The sequence below is a fragment of the Staurois parvus genome, unplaced genomic scaffold (genome assembly GCF_062004578.1).
Source record: "Staurois parvus isolate SC_StPar_1 unplaced genomic scaffold, SC_StPar_1.0 ptg000448l, whole genome shotgun sequence".
In the NCBI taxonomy this organism is placed as follows: Eukaryota; Metazoa; Chordata; class Amphibia; order Anura; family Ranidae; genus Staurois; species Staurois parvus.
The window spans coordinates 4,136,325-4,153,029 of NW_028318244.1; the positions used below are offsets into that span (position 1 = coordinate 4,136,325).

At 41.9% G+C, this 16,705-nt stretch overlaps 1 protein-coding gene across 2 annotated transcripts in view; it reads right to left on the bottom strand.

The window, feature by feature from the left end:
- Window positions 1-16,705, bottom strand: part of LOC149453567 (protein EFR3 homolog B) — a 374,541-nt gene that overhangs the window by 99,239 nt on the left and 258,597 nt on the right. For both annotated transcript variants that reach the window (XM_089688184.1, XM_089688185.1), the window contains exon 4: window positions 6,265-6,415. In XM_089688184.1, the coding sequence (XP_089544310.1) occupies window positions 6,265-6,415 (151 nt within the window). The remainder of the gene's footprint in view (window positions 1-6,264; window positions 6,416-16,705) is intronic.

Here is a 16,705-nt window from a genome sequence, read left to right on the forward strand (position 1 = left end):
GGCAACGCCCCTCCAACTTGGAACAGCGGGTTGACGACCTAGACGCCACTGTACATTCTCATTCTGAAGAGCTTGAAATCTTACGTGATGAAAATCTAACCCTGCAGTTCCGATTAGAAGATTTCGAAAATAGGTCCCGATGCTCCAACCTCCGTATTCGCAGCCTTCCTGAAACCATAACGGATGTTTTGTCCACAGTTACAGCTCTTTTCCAAGAGCTAGCTCCCACAATTCCAATTGAACGTCTTGAATTAGACAGAGTCCATCGTGCGCTGGCCCCTCGCCGCCTGCACAGCCGGCCTTGTGATATCATCGCCAAGTTCCATTATTTTCACACCAAAGAACAGCTATTGCAACTCTGGGCCCTTAACCTTTCAGAGCCACAAGTACCAGCTATTCCAAGACCTGTGTCCTGCAACGATTGCCAAACACCGAGCCATGAAACCCCATCTACAGGTTCTCCAGCAACAACGTATTGCCTACAGATGGAGCTTTCCTTTCGCTGTCCGATTCTCCTATCATTCCCGCGACTACACCTGTAGGTCTCCAGATCTCCTTGCTACTTTGCAGCATCTGCAACTTCAACCCCTGGCAGCCTCCTGACGCGGATCACGCTGTCGCTCTGTGTCGTGCTCCCCGCAGAAAAGCCGATCCTCCCAATCTACAATGGGTCCACTTAGTTCCTACAAATGAGGGCGATATTCCTCTTCAACCCCGACTCCCCAGGACTCCATGAACTGAGATATACAATAGCTAGCTGGGATTCTTCCATGCCCTCTCCTGGGCCATGCCTCCTAGTAGGAATTACCTTTTCGGTCTTTCCCTCATTATATATCAGTCAAACTCTACTCTACCTGTTGAATTCCCCTGAAGTGCTTTCAGCCTTTCCTGGTTCAGAATCCATTTACCCTGCCTCTGACTCCTTTGGATGACAATATCCAGCAGCTGTCCACCTCCGCTCCCCCAGTTGTCCTATTCATCCCGAGCAACTGCCTTGGACTCTACGCACTCCACAGAGCCGCCAGTCAGGCAATTATCAGCTCTAGACCGGGTTTAACCTGGTCCCCTCACCCTAACAGTGGACCGATGTTGTTTAACCCCAACTGCCATCTCCTTTACTAATCTGTTTATGTAATTGAGATGTATTTTCTGGTTTGTTATCGTGTTAGCAATGTTTACTAAAGCTCTGTTATGCTCCCGGGAAGTCTTGGGCATAGATTTAATCACCACAATTTTGGTATTGCGGCTTTTGCCTCGCCTAAGCAGCCACTTTATCCAGTTATGATATTGGAGCCTCAGACTTCTTAGGCATACTGGGAGCTTACGGTACTTGTCCTCTTAACATATACACGACAACTTGTTTTAATGTTTTGGCTGTCTTCTCCCCAATGTCTGTCACTGAGCTCCTACCACTAGCCCATTCAGTACCAGACAGTTGTACTGTTCGGGCTATTTCTGGTCCCCCAGACATATTACTATGCATTAATCTTGGAGATCAGACTACAAGCCTTCGTTGTCCTTTCTCTTTCCTACCAGTCACTGTTCCCTGCTCCCTGTACTCTTTCCGCTTCTTCGTGTGACTACCCTTTTCTTTCCTCATCTCTTTATTTCCTTATCCCTCCAAGAGATCACACCAGGCACGCCATGTCCAGGAACTATCTTTTTTTCGCTGATTACGACATCCCACCATGGGACCCTTAAACATCCTTACCCTGAATGTGCAGGGTCTTAATGTCCCCCAAAAACGTACTAAGGCCTTTTCGATCTTTTCCCTCTAAAAAAAGCACACATCATCTGTTTACAGGAAATGCACTTTACTCCTGCCTCCACTTCCAAATTCTTTGACCCACATCACCCTCAAGTCTACACAGCCTCTGCCAATACCAAATGCAGGGGCGTTCTTATCGCTTTCCATCGCACAGTCCCCTTTACCCTCCATGCTGAGACCAAGGACCCAGAGGGTCGGTACATCATCTTGTCGGGACATCTCCTTGACTCTGAGTCACTAATGTTGCTTATTATGCCTTCAATCAGGGCACTCTCCCGTTCCTCTCACACTTATTGATTCTTACAGATTCACATAAGCGCGGTACCGTTTATATGCGGAGACTCCAACCACACCCTTTATCCCTTCCTAGACAAATCCCCTCAACCATCCCTTCCGCCCGCTTCGAAACACTCTGTTCAGCAACTCCTGCATTGCCACTCCTTGGTAGACTCCTGGAGAGAACTTAACCCGGTTAGGCACAATATACTTATTACTCTCACCCACACAAAACATTCTCTCGTATCGATCATATCCTGACCACCATCGGCTCCTCCTCTCGACTCCTTGCTTCTAAAATTCTCCCTATACCATGGTCCGACCATAGCGCGGTTATCACATCAATTTTGTCCTTGGCCCCTTCTACCACTGATGCATCTTGGATTCTCAACGACAACTTACTATCCCACCCATCTCATTGCTTAGACTTAGAGATTGCACTCAAAGAATATCTGTCCATAAACTCCTCCCCTGAGGTCTCTCCTCTACTCTTATGGGAGGCACATAAACCAGTCCTTAGAGGGGTTTGCGTCAGCTGCGCCAATGCCTTGAGGCAGCCTATAATCACTCCCATCTGGCATTCCAGTCCTGTCCATCTTCTGGCAACCAAAAAACCTTAGAACAGGCAAGATTGGAGCTCGACCTCTTCTTAACAGACCAAGCAGAACTGTCTCTCCGCAGATCTCGACATAAATACTATACTAAAGCGAACAAGCCTGATACTTTCCTGGCCCACTCACTTCGCAGACTAGACCGTGTCCCCAAGCCAATCTGTTTAAAGACAACTCAAGGTAGTTATACCAGCAACCCTGTTCGGGTACTACAAATTGTCCAAAAACACCTAGCCCAGTTGTACTCCGAAACAGAACCCTTTGATCAGTCACGAGCAGAAGGACTTCTCTCACCAGGAAACTCTTTAAGAAACCAATTTTACAAATGGAAACATTAAATGCTATTAAAGCCCTGAAGTCACGCAAGTGTCAGGGTCCAGATGAATTCTACGCCGCCTACTATAAGAAATTTGCCCACCTACGTTCCCCAATGCTAGCAAACGCCTTTACTGCTATCCTAGCCGGCTGGTCCTTTTAAAGCTGAAACCTTGACAGCCACAATAACCATGATCCCGAAACCAAACACAGATGACTCTACCTGGTCTAACAAATTTTTGTGAAATCTTGGAAGTCTCCTTCCCTTTGCGTCCTAGCAGCTACAAACAAGGTGACACAAGCAATGATCCATGCTAAAGTGGAAGCGATCATTACAGTCTCTAAATTCACGTCTATATGGGCTCCCTGGTTGGAACGATATCTTCCTCCTAATTTTGACGAATCATTGCTCCTTCCCTGACGACCTTCTGCCCAGATCCCAGAAAGCCTGGTTTGGTCCCGTGATCCTCCCCCCCCCCTCCTATTTGGTAGTCACACCCCCCTCCCCATGCCTTCCTCCGGGCCCCCTGCCCTACCACTTCTCCTCCCTGCTCTGCTTCCTTCCAGTCTTCTCCCCCGTTCCTTTCCTCTCCTTCATCCCTATTCTCGCATTTCCGCTAGCTGCCGTCTCTTCTTTCCTGGTGCCCCAATTTGTTCAAGGGAGCTACGCTCTTGTGACCGATCATAACGATGATTCACTGCTTTTTACAACGCAACATCTTTCTTCATTTAATTGTGGTTCCACAATGTTTAAACTATGATGAAACCTTCTGTCATATTGGTTCTCCCATTCCTGTATGCATTCTGTATGTTCTATGTTTGCTGTTGACTTGAAAACACAATAAAATGTTTGAACAAGAAAGCTGTGTACTGACGATCACTCCGAAAGTGGTATTTTTCATCTGATTTTCTGATTGTGTGTACTAGGCTTATAACTCAAGTCCTGCAGGGGCATTGGAGGTACAAAATATTACCCCAAGCAAAAACATGAAAAGCCAAAGAGCAATTGTAAAAACATCAAGTGTGCATGAGGACTAAGGCTGCTGGTGGGCGTTTCAACAGATAATGCAATATTTCCTTTAAAACAGAGTAGTGCCCCATCTTTGGTGTCAGTGGGAGGAATAGTGCCCCATCATTGGTATCAGTGGGAGGAATAGTGCCCCATCATTGGTATCAGTGGGAGGAATAGTGCCCATCATTGGTATCAGTGGGAGGAATAGTGCCCCATCATTGGTATTAGTGGGAGGAATAGTGCCTCATCATTGGTATCAGTGGGAGGAATAGTGCCTCATCATTGGTATCAGTGGGAGGATTAGTGCCCCATCATTGGTATCAGTGGGAGGAATAGTGCCCCGTCATTGGTGTCAGTTGGAGGCATAGTGCCCCCATCATTGGTATCAGTGGAGGGAATAGTGCCCCATCATTGGTATCAGTGGGAGGAATAGTGTCCCATCATTGGTATCAGTGGGAGGATTAGTGCCCCATCATTGGTATCAGTGGGAGGAATAGTGCCCCGTCATTGGTGTCAGTTGGAGGTATAGTGCCCCATCATTAATGTCAGTGGGAATAATAAAACTGGGCTTCAGCAAAATGGCCGCCTCCAGCAAGAAGAAACAGGTGCAATGCTGAAGGCAATTTACAGCATGCACTGATTTTGGGAAAATGATTAGTAATGTGGAATATATGTTCCTTGCTAAAGAAAATTAATTTTTATCAAGTTGTTATGGGGAAAGTTCCAGCATAACCACTCAGCCTCTGGAAGGTTTTACCCCTTCATGACCAGAACATTTTTTTGCTATTCAGCACTGTGCTATTTTAACCGTCAAATGCTCAGTCATGCAATACTGTACACAAATGAAATGTTTTACATTTTTTCACACAAATAAAGCTTTATTTTGGTAGTATTTGATCACCACTGGGTTTTATACTTTCTATTATATAGACAAAAAAGGCCAAAAATTAAAAAAAAACAAAACAAAAACCATACAGTTGTGCTCAAATGTTTGCACACCCTGGCAGAAATTGTGTAATTTTGGCATTGATATTGAAAATATGACTGATCATGCCAAAAAATTTTCTTTTATTTAGTGATCATATGAAGCCATTTATTATCACATCATTGTTTGGCTCCTTTATAAATCATAATGATAACAGAAATCACCCAAATACCCGATCAAATCTTTCCATCCCCTGAAATGTTTGGCCTTGGTACAGACACACAAGGTGACATACACACACAGGTAAAAATGGCAATTAAAGGGTCATTTCTCACATCTGTGGCTTTTTAAATTGCAAATAGTGTCTGTGTATAAATAGTCAATGAGTTTGTTAGCTCTCACATGGATGGCCAGATGCTGAGCCATGGGGGGCAGAAAAGAACTGGCAAGACCTGCGTAACAAAATAATGGAACTTTATAAATATGGAAAATAAATAAAAAGATTTTCAAGGACTTGAATATGTCAGTACTGTTCAATCACTTAATAAGAAGTGGAAAATTCGGGGATCTCTTGATACCAAGCCAAGGCTAGGTAGACCAAGAAGAATTTCAGCCACAACTGCCAGAAGAATTGTTCGGATACAAAGAAAAACCTACAGGTAACCTTAGGAGAAATACAGGCTGTTCTGAAAAAAGACAGTGGGATTGGGGTTTCAAGGAGCACAATACAACGATACCTGAACAAAAATTAGCTGCATGGTCAAGTTGCCAGAAACAGGCTTTTACTGCGCCAATGCCACAAAAGAAGAAACCCCTTTTTTCTGAAACATATGTGTATGAACAAAGGATATGAAATTATGAGAGAAAAGGCATGCTGACAACATGTTACATCTATTGTACATGGTGCCATCCATTGGTTGCTACATCACCCTACACCCAAGGTCCAGTACCAGCTGGGTGTGTGATGGAGATAACTCACAAATTTATGTTTTAAACACATTTTGTGTACTAAATCAGCTACACTGTCAAGCATACTGTATCTGCAAGTGTTTCAAAAGTGCACCTTAGCACTTCTAAGCTCGGTAATACTTCTGAGGTGAATTTCATAAGTGCTCTCGGTTATGGCTCAACATAAAAAAAAGATGAACATTTGCTATTTGGCAAAGCTGTAGCTTCAGAGGCAAAACCAACCCAAAGATTAATGCTAACATACTTGTACAAATAATTTGAACATCTGATTAGAGAAATGTGTCGTGCACATAACATCAGTGACACTAGATTGCCTCCACCTCTTGACTACATCTAAGGCCAGCAAACTCCAAAAGATGGAAAAATTGTTTCATAATGGGCTGCTTACTGAGTTTGTTCCTAGAATCTGGAGGTTTGGCTTTTCCGATTCTAAGAGTTTGGCCACCATCTTGAGAAAACTCTCCACGAACAGGTTGATGCTCTGACAATGACACGCCATCAGGAGCTGATCCAAGGCTTCCATGGCGATGCAGACATAGCTATGAAAAAAAGATGAAGATGAATCATCATTAAGAAGAAAGAACAAATAAATGCCGGAATTTTAAAATGATTTCCCAATACACAGGGAGACATTCATCAACTCTGTGGCACACAAAGGCAATGCTTAAAAGAAGACATAAGACAGATTATTGGAAAGATTTATTGTAATTAGGGAACTTTATTCATAAATTCTTCCTTTTACTGCTCTAAAGTAGCACAGAAAAAATCAGCCCCTGACCAATTCCTCATTGTGTGTATGCTTGGAGCAGCCTTTTTCAACCGCAGGGAACCCTTAAAATAACTATCGGAAATCAGGAAACCCCTGCTTACTATATCTAAAGCTCATTGAACATTGCATGATATACTTAAACTATTTAACACCCAGAGCTGCCCTATATAACAAAATTATTTTCAGTAATAATACTCAATGGAAACAGATAATAATTATCAAAAAAGAAATGCAGACAGTGGAATTATAGTATTCCCTCACATTGGTTGTCTGTGGAAAAGTGGCCCCTCAGATTGATGGTCAGTGGTTGAAGGACCACTTTAAATTGGCGATCATTGGGACAGGGGCCCCATTATGTTGGGGGGGGGGGTCAGTAGAAAGAATGCATCTTACATTGGTGGTCAGTGGGAAGAATGCTTCTTACATTTGTAGTCAAAGGGAAAAATACTCATTATACAGGTGATCATTTGTAAGAATGTCCCTTACATTGGTGGTCAGTGGAAAGAATGCTTTTTACATTGGTGATCAGTGGGAATAATGTCCTCCCTACATTGGTGTTCAGTAGAAAGAATGTCCCTTATATTGGTGGTGAGTGGGGAAAATGACTTCCTTACATTGGTGGTCAGTGGGAAGAATGCTTATTATGTTGGTGGTCAGTTCAGAAGAATGTCCACCAATGGGAAGAAGGTCCTCCTTAAATTGGTGGTCAGTGAGAAGAATGCTCCTTATATATATTGTTACAGGACCCTTTGTGATTACTTGCCACGGATATACAGGGGTTGGACAAAAATATGGAAACACTACATTATTTGCAGGTGTGAAAATGAGGCCATGAAAGAGAATGTGATGCAACATTCTTTTTCTTCCTCTGTGTGATGAGACACCTAGCTAAAAGGTGGGAAGCCTCACTTTCGTCATTAATTGCATGCGCTACTAGTAATACGGAGTCATGTTAGAGCTTACTGAGCTTCAAGGAAGGCAAATTGTTGGTGCCGCTGAGCTGGTGCCTCTGTGACTGAAGTTGTCAATTTATTTGCCGTGTCGCAAGGTACAGTATCAAAGGTTATAGCGGCGTATACAGTTTCCAGGAAAAGGTAGTCTGATAAGCATAGGCGTGGTTGACATGGTTAACTGACTGAAATAGACAAAAGGACATTGCACAGGACTGTGAACTGGAATAAGAAAACAACTGCTGCAAAAGTGACTGCAGAGCTCAATCTCAGTCTTCCAAAGTCCGTGTCCAGAAAAACTGCGCGAATGGAACACCATAAGCAAAACATTCATGGGCAATTGCCAAAACACTAGTGACCAATATTAATGCTCAGAAGAGGAGAGAGTGTTGCAACACACATAAATTGTTAACTATTGATCAATGGAAGACCGTAATATGGTCTGATGGAATCGAACTTCACACTGTTCCCAAGCACTGGATGTTTTTACATGTGGCAAACACCATTCCAAGCTTACGACAAGGACTGTCAATAAAAAAAAGAAAAAAGAAGGTTCAAAATCAACTTGCCAGCCAGCTTGCCAACAACCGAATTAACCTGTCTAACAGTATGCGTTAAAAACAGGGGTATTACGACAAGGACTGTCTTGTGCGAATGGTAAAGCATGGTTTGGGCAGCCATTTCTTGGTATTCTGCAGCCCCATCATCATCTTAAAGAGAGAGTCATTGCCAGCGACTGTATACAAATTTGGCCTGACAATGTGCATACCATGGTGCAAACATTGTTCCCCGAGACTACAATGCTCAGATTCACACAGCTGGTGTTGTCAAATCCTGGTTTGACAAGCATGCCACCTTCCCTGGGCGCTGTAGTTGACGGACCTCAATATCATAGCGCCACTACTGAAATATTTGAAGAAAGGTTCGGGCTCATTTTCCACCCCTGGCATCTCTGAAGAGTGGTGTCAGATTCCATTATTACCATCCAAGACTTATATTTGTCAATTCCCAGGAGAATTCAGGCCATCTTGGATGACAAAAAGTGATCCAACACCATATTAGGTAACGATTTTGTTTTTTAACCTGGTGTTTCCATAATTTTGTCCAACCCTGTATATACTTTTTATCTTGTGGTTAATGGTGTGCTGTCTATTAATTTTTTTTTCTCTCTTCCCTTTTTTGTTTCAATAGTTCTGAGCGGTATTCTGTGATTACATGTTATTCCTATTTGTCTAATCACCATACCCATTTGGGTGGGTGTATTTGTGGGGACTACAAAATTATAAACTTAAAAAACAGCGCAAAACACAAACTACCTCACACCAATCAATATATGTGAACAATGATAAATAACTTATTCATTAAATAATATTAATAAAGAATATTGCAATTTAAGTGTCACAAAAAAAAAAAATATATAAAAACAAAAGTCCAGTGACACATACAAAAACAAAAAGTCCAGTGACATATACAAAAAGAAGTCCAGTGCCCCACACAAAAAACTTATTTTCATTAAAAATCTTCAGTGCCAATAGTGATCCTTCCACCATCCACCAGTGTAAAACCAACATAAACCGCACTCACCAGATATTTGGTGAGTATAACGCCTTTCAGGATTAATTAGGGCTCCTGGACCCCCTTTGTAACCTCAAACTATTGCCACCTCAAAGATATGGATATTCCTCCAATTACTCCCCTCGCCAACTCCACCGGATTCCAGGAAGAAAAAAAACGAATAGTGTGATACTGTTATGACTCTCAATTATAATCAGCTTTAAGCCAGACCACTCACATTTTAAAAGGTAATAACCAGCATTTATTGAAGAAAAAAACGAATTCCACAATTCCTGTAGAAAGACCTCACAGCCTTGTACACAGCAGGATGACAGACCTCAAAGAAAACCTCCTCCACTGAGCAAAATGGCCACTTGGAACGCTCCGCTCGGCGTGCGTTCTACTCACCGGAACTGACGCAGGACGTTGGGATGGCCAGCCGGAAGTACGTCAACGCGTTTCGCCCCACCCACAGGGCGTTTGTGTGGGGCACTGGACTTCTTTTTGTATATGTCACTGGACTTTTTGTATGTGTCACTGGGCTTTTTGTTTTAATATATATATTTTTTTTTATGACACTTAAATTGCAATATTCTTTATTAATATTATTTAATGAATAAGTTATTTATCATTGTTCACATATATTGATTGGTGTGAGGTAGTTTGTGTTTTGTGCTGTTTTTTAAGTTGATAATTTTGTGGTCTCTATACCTGTGCACAGCGGCATTTCACTTAAAGAGTGTGGTAGGAAGGTGGTCCTGGGCGCTGTGGTTCTTTTTTGCATTTATTTGTGGGGACTACCTCTGTCCAGCATGCTCTTCCATTTGGTTTTACTATATGTTTACCTTGCACTTGATGCTGGGATGGTTTCTGGGTGAGCCTTTTCCTTGTAGGTAGGTTTAATAGTCATATAATGCTCATTGGCATCCCTTTTACTTTTATTAATATGATATATATTGTTGTTGCTTTATAATTTTTTAAAATTGTAGGTGTTAAATATAAGGACTTGTTGGAGGATTACATTTGAGATACAGTGGCCTTCTACAGTATATCCTGTATACACCAGTATATGTAGATTATCATTTGCTGTTTCTAGATCTTTCTAGTTTTTGGTTAAGATCAGTGTGTTCTGCCTTTTTCTTTCCTGCCTTTAGTCCCCCATTAGTGTTTGATTCCTGTTCCTTCTTGTGATCAGTGCAGTGCCGTTTGGGGGCAGTATTTTCCCTTCACATGTGCCTTTTTCTCTTTTCCCTTTTCTTGTTAGTCCGCTACTAAATGCTATATTGAAGACAAGAAAATTTATCCTGAAAAAGCTTTTTTCATTTTTTCAAGCAAAATGTGTTGATCCATCTGCTTTCTTCCACAAATTAAGTACCCCTTTTATTGGATGGTAGCTGATAATATATGGTTTTCATAATGTGCTGATTTTTAATGTAATAATAAATTGTATTTTTATTGATTTTTTTTCTTCTGGCATTACCTTGGCACTTAAATCCACATGTCCCGCTGTTCCCTTTGTGGTGCAGTGGAAATCTACAATTAGTTTTTTTAATGTCCCTTATATTGGTGGTCAGCAAAAAGAATACCCCCCTTACATAATGCTGAAAAGATCATTGGGGTCAGTGGTCACCAATCTAAAAGCCAGAAATTGCTAATTTCACATCTCCTCTATGTTATATAGACGAGGAGGTGTTCTGAAGTCCTAACACACTTGTCCAAGGATGACAATGTACCTCCTATTAAGATACAGTACAGTGAGTGAGCATTGTCACCTAGGACGAAAAATGTGTTACTGGCTGGTAAAAATAAAAGTAAAGAAGCCTGCAAACTAATGCAGATCACACATCTAAGAACTGATAAGCTGCAATAAACTACATTATGTACAAATGGATGGACTGCCTTAACGCACTGCATCAGACTGATTACAGGTGTAATGGGACTTTAAGACCCCGTAGCCTACTATTATTGATCATCAGATCTTAGGCTGTGCCTGGAGTTGTTGCAGACTGTGTTCCTTTCCAGTCAAATTCAGAATAGAGAGCTTGGTGCATAGGTTGGGATGTCGTTGGGAGACCTGCAAAGAATATAACTACAACATACTGGTGCATGGACAAACTGCATGGACTGCCACTGTTGGCTACCAGTTTATACTTTGAATATACCAGTAATACATTTATTCAGGCTGTAGAGACTGAGTAGGTCTTACAACCTAAAATCTGACAGATGGCAAAACTGATGTATGAACTCCTGTGGGGATGAGGTATGTGTGTGTGGGGTGCTCCTAATAATGCCAAGTGATGTGCATTTCTGGGAGACTAATATATATGGCATAAATGGACACTCAACTAAAATTGCACTGTGCATATGTCAGTTTATAAACTTGTAAATTTATTAAAAAAAACCCAAAAAACTAAATAAACCTCACCAAAAACACGGGTAAAAAAAATGGTGAAATGTCTGAGGGGTAAAACATATCAGGAGAGACTGCAGGAACTTCATATGTACAGCCTCAAGGAAAGAAGAAGGGGGTGGCATGATTGAATCCTTTAAAAAAATTTATGAGGGGCGCTTAGTTAGGATGTCTGCAAAATGAGAAACGGTCTGGCAGTGAAAATGGATAGAATTGTGGGGTGCATCACTAGGAGGAAGGAGGTCCCGATTCTCTTATACAAGTCTTTAGTTATCACTAGAGGGGTCACCAGCAGGAGGAAGGAGGTCCTGATTCCTCTATATAGATCTTTATATCACTAGAAGGATCACCAGCAAGAGGAAAAAGTCCTGATTCCTCTATATAGATCTTTATATCACTAAAGGGGTCACCAGCAGGAGGAAGGAAGTCCTGATTCCCCTATCTAGATCTTTAGTTATCACTAGAGGGATCACCAGGGGGAGGAAGGAGGTCCTTATTCCTCTATATAGATCTCTATATCACTAGAGGGGTCACCAGCAGGAGGAAGGAGGTCCTGATTCCTCTATATAGATCTTTATATCACTAGAGGGGTCACCAGCAGGAGGAGGGAGGTCCTGATTCCTCTACATAGATCTTTAGTTATCACTAGAGGGATCACCAGCAGGAGGAAGGAGGTCCTGATTCCTCTATATAGATCTTTATATCACTAGAGGGATCACCAGCAGGAGGAAGGAGGTCCTGATTCCTCTATATAGATCTTTATATCACTAGAGGAGTCACCAGGAGGAGGAAGGAGGTCCTGATTCCTCTATATAGATCTTTATATCACTAGAGGGATCACCAGCAGGAGGAAGGAGGTCCTGATTCCTCTATCTAGATCTTTAGTTATCACTAGAGGGATCACCAGCGGGAGGAAGGAGGTCCTGATTCCTCTATATAGATCTTTATATCACTAGAGGGATCACCAGCAGGAGGAAGGAGGTCCTGATTCCCCTATGTAGATCTTTAGTAAGACCTCATCTAGAATACCATGTCCAGTTCTGAAGACCTCACTTACCAAAAGATATCAATAAGATAGAACAAGTCCAAATTAACCTTAGAAAGTATTATTTTACTGAAAGAGGGAGTATATCAAAAGCAAGGTCTATGCTCACACAAAGGTTAAAAAATTTTGCTGTCACTTTTCTATGTTTTGCTACCCAATCCCATTTAAAGATCTATATCTAAAATACATTTAAACGTTGAATCCTGCAGTACTCTCATCCTCAGAAGCATTGCATAACCAGGTATTGATTGTTTTGTCACCAGTGAAATTATAAAACACAATTAGGAAGCATTTGTGGGTCATAGATAGCTTACAGACAACAAGAAGTCCCAAAAATCAATTTTTGACAACTTTAGCAAATCCATTTCTTTCCTAAAGCAAGGCACATTGCCAAACCTTCTCTAAAGCATAGATTTAGATTTCCAAAAAAATTACATAAATGTGAAATACAGATTAAACTGTGTTATCTATCAAATAATACAAAATTTCTAAAGCTATCACTTTGTATTGTACTTGCATGCATACTTGGGATCTTGCTGGCTTTTGGCTGGAGATGCCAGGTTTGCATGTGGTTTAGTGACTTAATCTCCAGCCTGTTGTGGTTTACAGGCTCATCTCCATCCTGTTGCATTGTTCACATACAATACAGGGCAGAAGGGGGTGGTGCAGGTTGTGATGGAGGCGGGGCAAGGACTCCCCTCTTAGGTGTTGACCAGAGACATATCCCAGAATTCCATGAGCTAGCCATTACAGCTCCATCACCGAGGGTGACCAATAAGACAAAGAGAACAGAGGTTGTGCAGTCCTAGAGAGCCAATCAAGACAGAGGAGGTGGTGTAGGTAAACTCTGGGGAACCAATAGCAATCAGGAGGGAGAACACTGCTGGAAACCCACCTGGTGAGAGACCAAGACAGCTCAAGGCACAAGCAGACTGCAGAAGTCAAGGGCAGAGAGAAGAAAGTGAGTGTAGCCAATCAAGTGGAAAACCGAGCACATTCCCCGCCCCTTTCTTCAAAAGGTTCTCAGGTATGCCTATATGTTGATTAAATTAAAGTGTATGGCGAGCCAAAAACTTTTTTTGTGTTTTGTTTTGGATAAAGTAGGGAAGGATTAGAACCCTGTCTGCTTTTACTGCTATCTGAGGCTGAGAATAAAATCTCAACTCTAGTAAATCAGCCCAATCATGTTCAGTAGCTAGCAAATAATGTTAGTGTTCCAAGCCACTAATGACTGCATTTGGAGCAGAAGCTGCACACTGCATCCACTATGGTGGCTTGGATTCTCAGGCAGGTGATATTGCAGATCGAACAGTATCAACGGTCAGTGTTATTTGTAGGATAAGCATCTATTTCGGACCCAATATCTCTAAAGAATTCCAGGTATGGATATATTTACATAGTTACATTGCTACAACTTGGACCAATGTAACTATACATATACCATACCTGCTGGATCCCTGTGGAAGCTGGAAATCATGCAGTTTTGCAAACTCCAAGCGGGCTTTCATTTGTCTTGCACTGAGTAGAGGCTTCTGTCTCGTTAGCCACTCTACCAGATTGGTGGAGGGCTGCAGTGATGGTTGTCCATCTGGAACTTTATCCCATCTCCACACAGGACCTCTGGAGCTCAGACTGAATATCGGGTTCTTGGTCACCTCTTTTACTAAGGCCATTCTCCCGATTGCTCAGTTTGTCCGGGCGGCCAGCTCTTGGAAGAGTCCTGGTTGTGCCAACGTTTTCCTTTTGAAAATTATGGGGGCCACTGTAATCAGAGAACAGAATTTTTTAAATTGCCTTCCCCAGATCTGTGCCTTGCAATAATCCTGTCTCTGAGCTCTGCAGGCAGCTTCTTTGACCTCATGGCTTTTGTTCTGATACAGTATGCATTGTCAGCTGTGAAGCCTTTTATAGAGAGGTGTGTGCCTTTCCAAATCACGGCCAATCAATTTAATTTACCACAGGTGGACTCTAATCATTTTCAATTTCAAGTGTTGTTGTACGGGGTCCGAATAATTTCAGACATTTCTAAAATTCGGTTGTTTTCACTTTGCCCTTATGGGGTACTGAGTGTGGATATCAGAAAAAAAATTAATTTAAAAAACTGTAGTATCAGGCTGCAACATAACAAAATTGAAAAAATCAAGCGGTCTGAATACTTTCTGAATGCACTGTAAATAATGCCTCGCCACAGGATATAAAAAGGAGAAATCAGCACATGGCAGACTCCAGCAAAACTGAACTGCTAGTAAATGGGCCAGATACACAGTCCAGTCTTTGGACTGGGTAAAGTGGTGATACAAGTAGTAAATAGAGTGGCACTATCACCAGCTTTAATGATTCGGTATAAAATGACTGGTGATGTTTGTAATACAATTTTAACAACATTTAACATTTTGATTGGAGTAAAATATTTAGTAAATCCCAAGGCTATCCCATCTATGACTTCATTAAACCTCAACTGGCTGACGCACTGCACTATATATGTATAAACTACCAGTAAATGATATCTTGGAGTGGTGGATGTATTTATCTAACAATCTGGTCACATGGGATGCGATTTGGAATGTGATTTGCATGCCATGCAACTTGCAAATCGTATGCCAATTTGCACCCTATTGTCCGCTATTAGAGCAGTCATATTGGTGCGGTTCCGACCAAGTCGGAACTGCAGCGATTTCTAAAGACTTCACTGTAAGTCGATTTCAAAATCAGCTTTGATGTGATTGGGGGCTTATCCACGCTCTACTGAAAAATAGAAGCAAACAGCAATGCTGGGATTGTGCCAAGTGCTCATGAGTTTACACCAAGCACCAGGATAGTCCAGGAAACACAGGAGAGCGTGCGCGTAAATGGAATTATTTCCACTATTATTGTTATTATTCGTAGATGTAAACCCAATCACTAATATTCCATAAAGTTAAACACGTTAATGTCATTTCCAAACAATTTTCAATATTTTTTAAATCTGCAGCTTTACATTTAAAATAATACCATGTGATCCTGCCAAGAAGGTCCTTGTTGACCATTTGAGAGCCCAAGGGCCTTTTTCTCCCTAATTCCCCTTCAGTGCCAGTTTTTTTTTTTCCATTTTGGCAATGTATTTTGGGTTATGTGATCTACCCTAATGTATTGTAACATTGTTTTTTTTTTTCCATGACTGATATACACTTAGGCTACGTTCACACTAGCGCTGTGTGCAGGCGGCAGAGAGGCGTTTGGGAAGCGTTTTTACCGCTTCCCAAACGCCTCTGACAATTCTGCACATTACAGCACATGGTGCTGTTCTAACGGGAGCGTTTGCGTTGCGTCGCGGCAAAACGGACGCCTCCGGACGAGTCAGGAGGCGTTGAAGCCTCCTATTCTCGTCTATAGTGCCGCTCCGCAAACGCCCGGCTGGCGTTTGCGGTGCGGTTGCGACGCGGTTGCGGGGTGTTTGCGGAGCGGTAACACCACTTAAACTGCATTATAGGTGTTTGTGGGGCGTTATTAACGCTCGGCAAACGCCTAGCAACCGCCGCTAAACTGCGCATGCGGCGTTTGCGGAGCGTTTGCCGAGCGTTAAAAAAAGCCCCGCAAACGCTGGACCAACGCTTGCCAAACGCTATAGGGGCGTTTGGCAAGCGTTGGCAAAACAGCCAAGTGTGAACGAGCCCTAAATTTGGTAACAGATGTGGATACATACTGTACATATGTTATTTTTTTTAGGAATAAATAGTAAAATATGGGAAAAATGCATTTTCCTGCATATTTTCCAATACAGCGTTTGTCATTTGCATACGACGACCCCAAAATATAACCAACAAAATCTGCTTAAAATGATGTCACATTAGTGTGACTGTAACGTACATGCATATATATGTTGGAAGGAATGCTATATACAGTAGACATAAAATTTTAACTCCCAGGGTATCATTCCATTAGCATAGGTCAATAAAAGTAGGTAATTTAAAATGGGACTTTAAATATACCCCCGGGGTTCACAAAAAATTATACAAGCAAAAAAAGATTTACAAAATGTATTGAATTAACATAAAAGAACCTACATCACAAGACACATCTTATATTTAAGAAAGATATTTATACCTATAGATGAATCTTCTT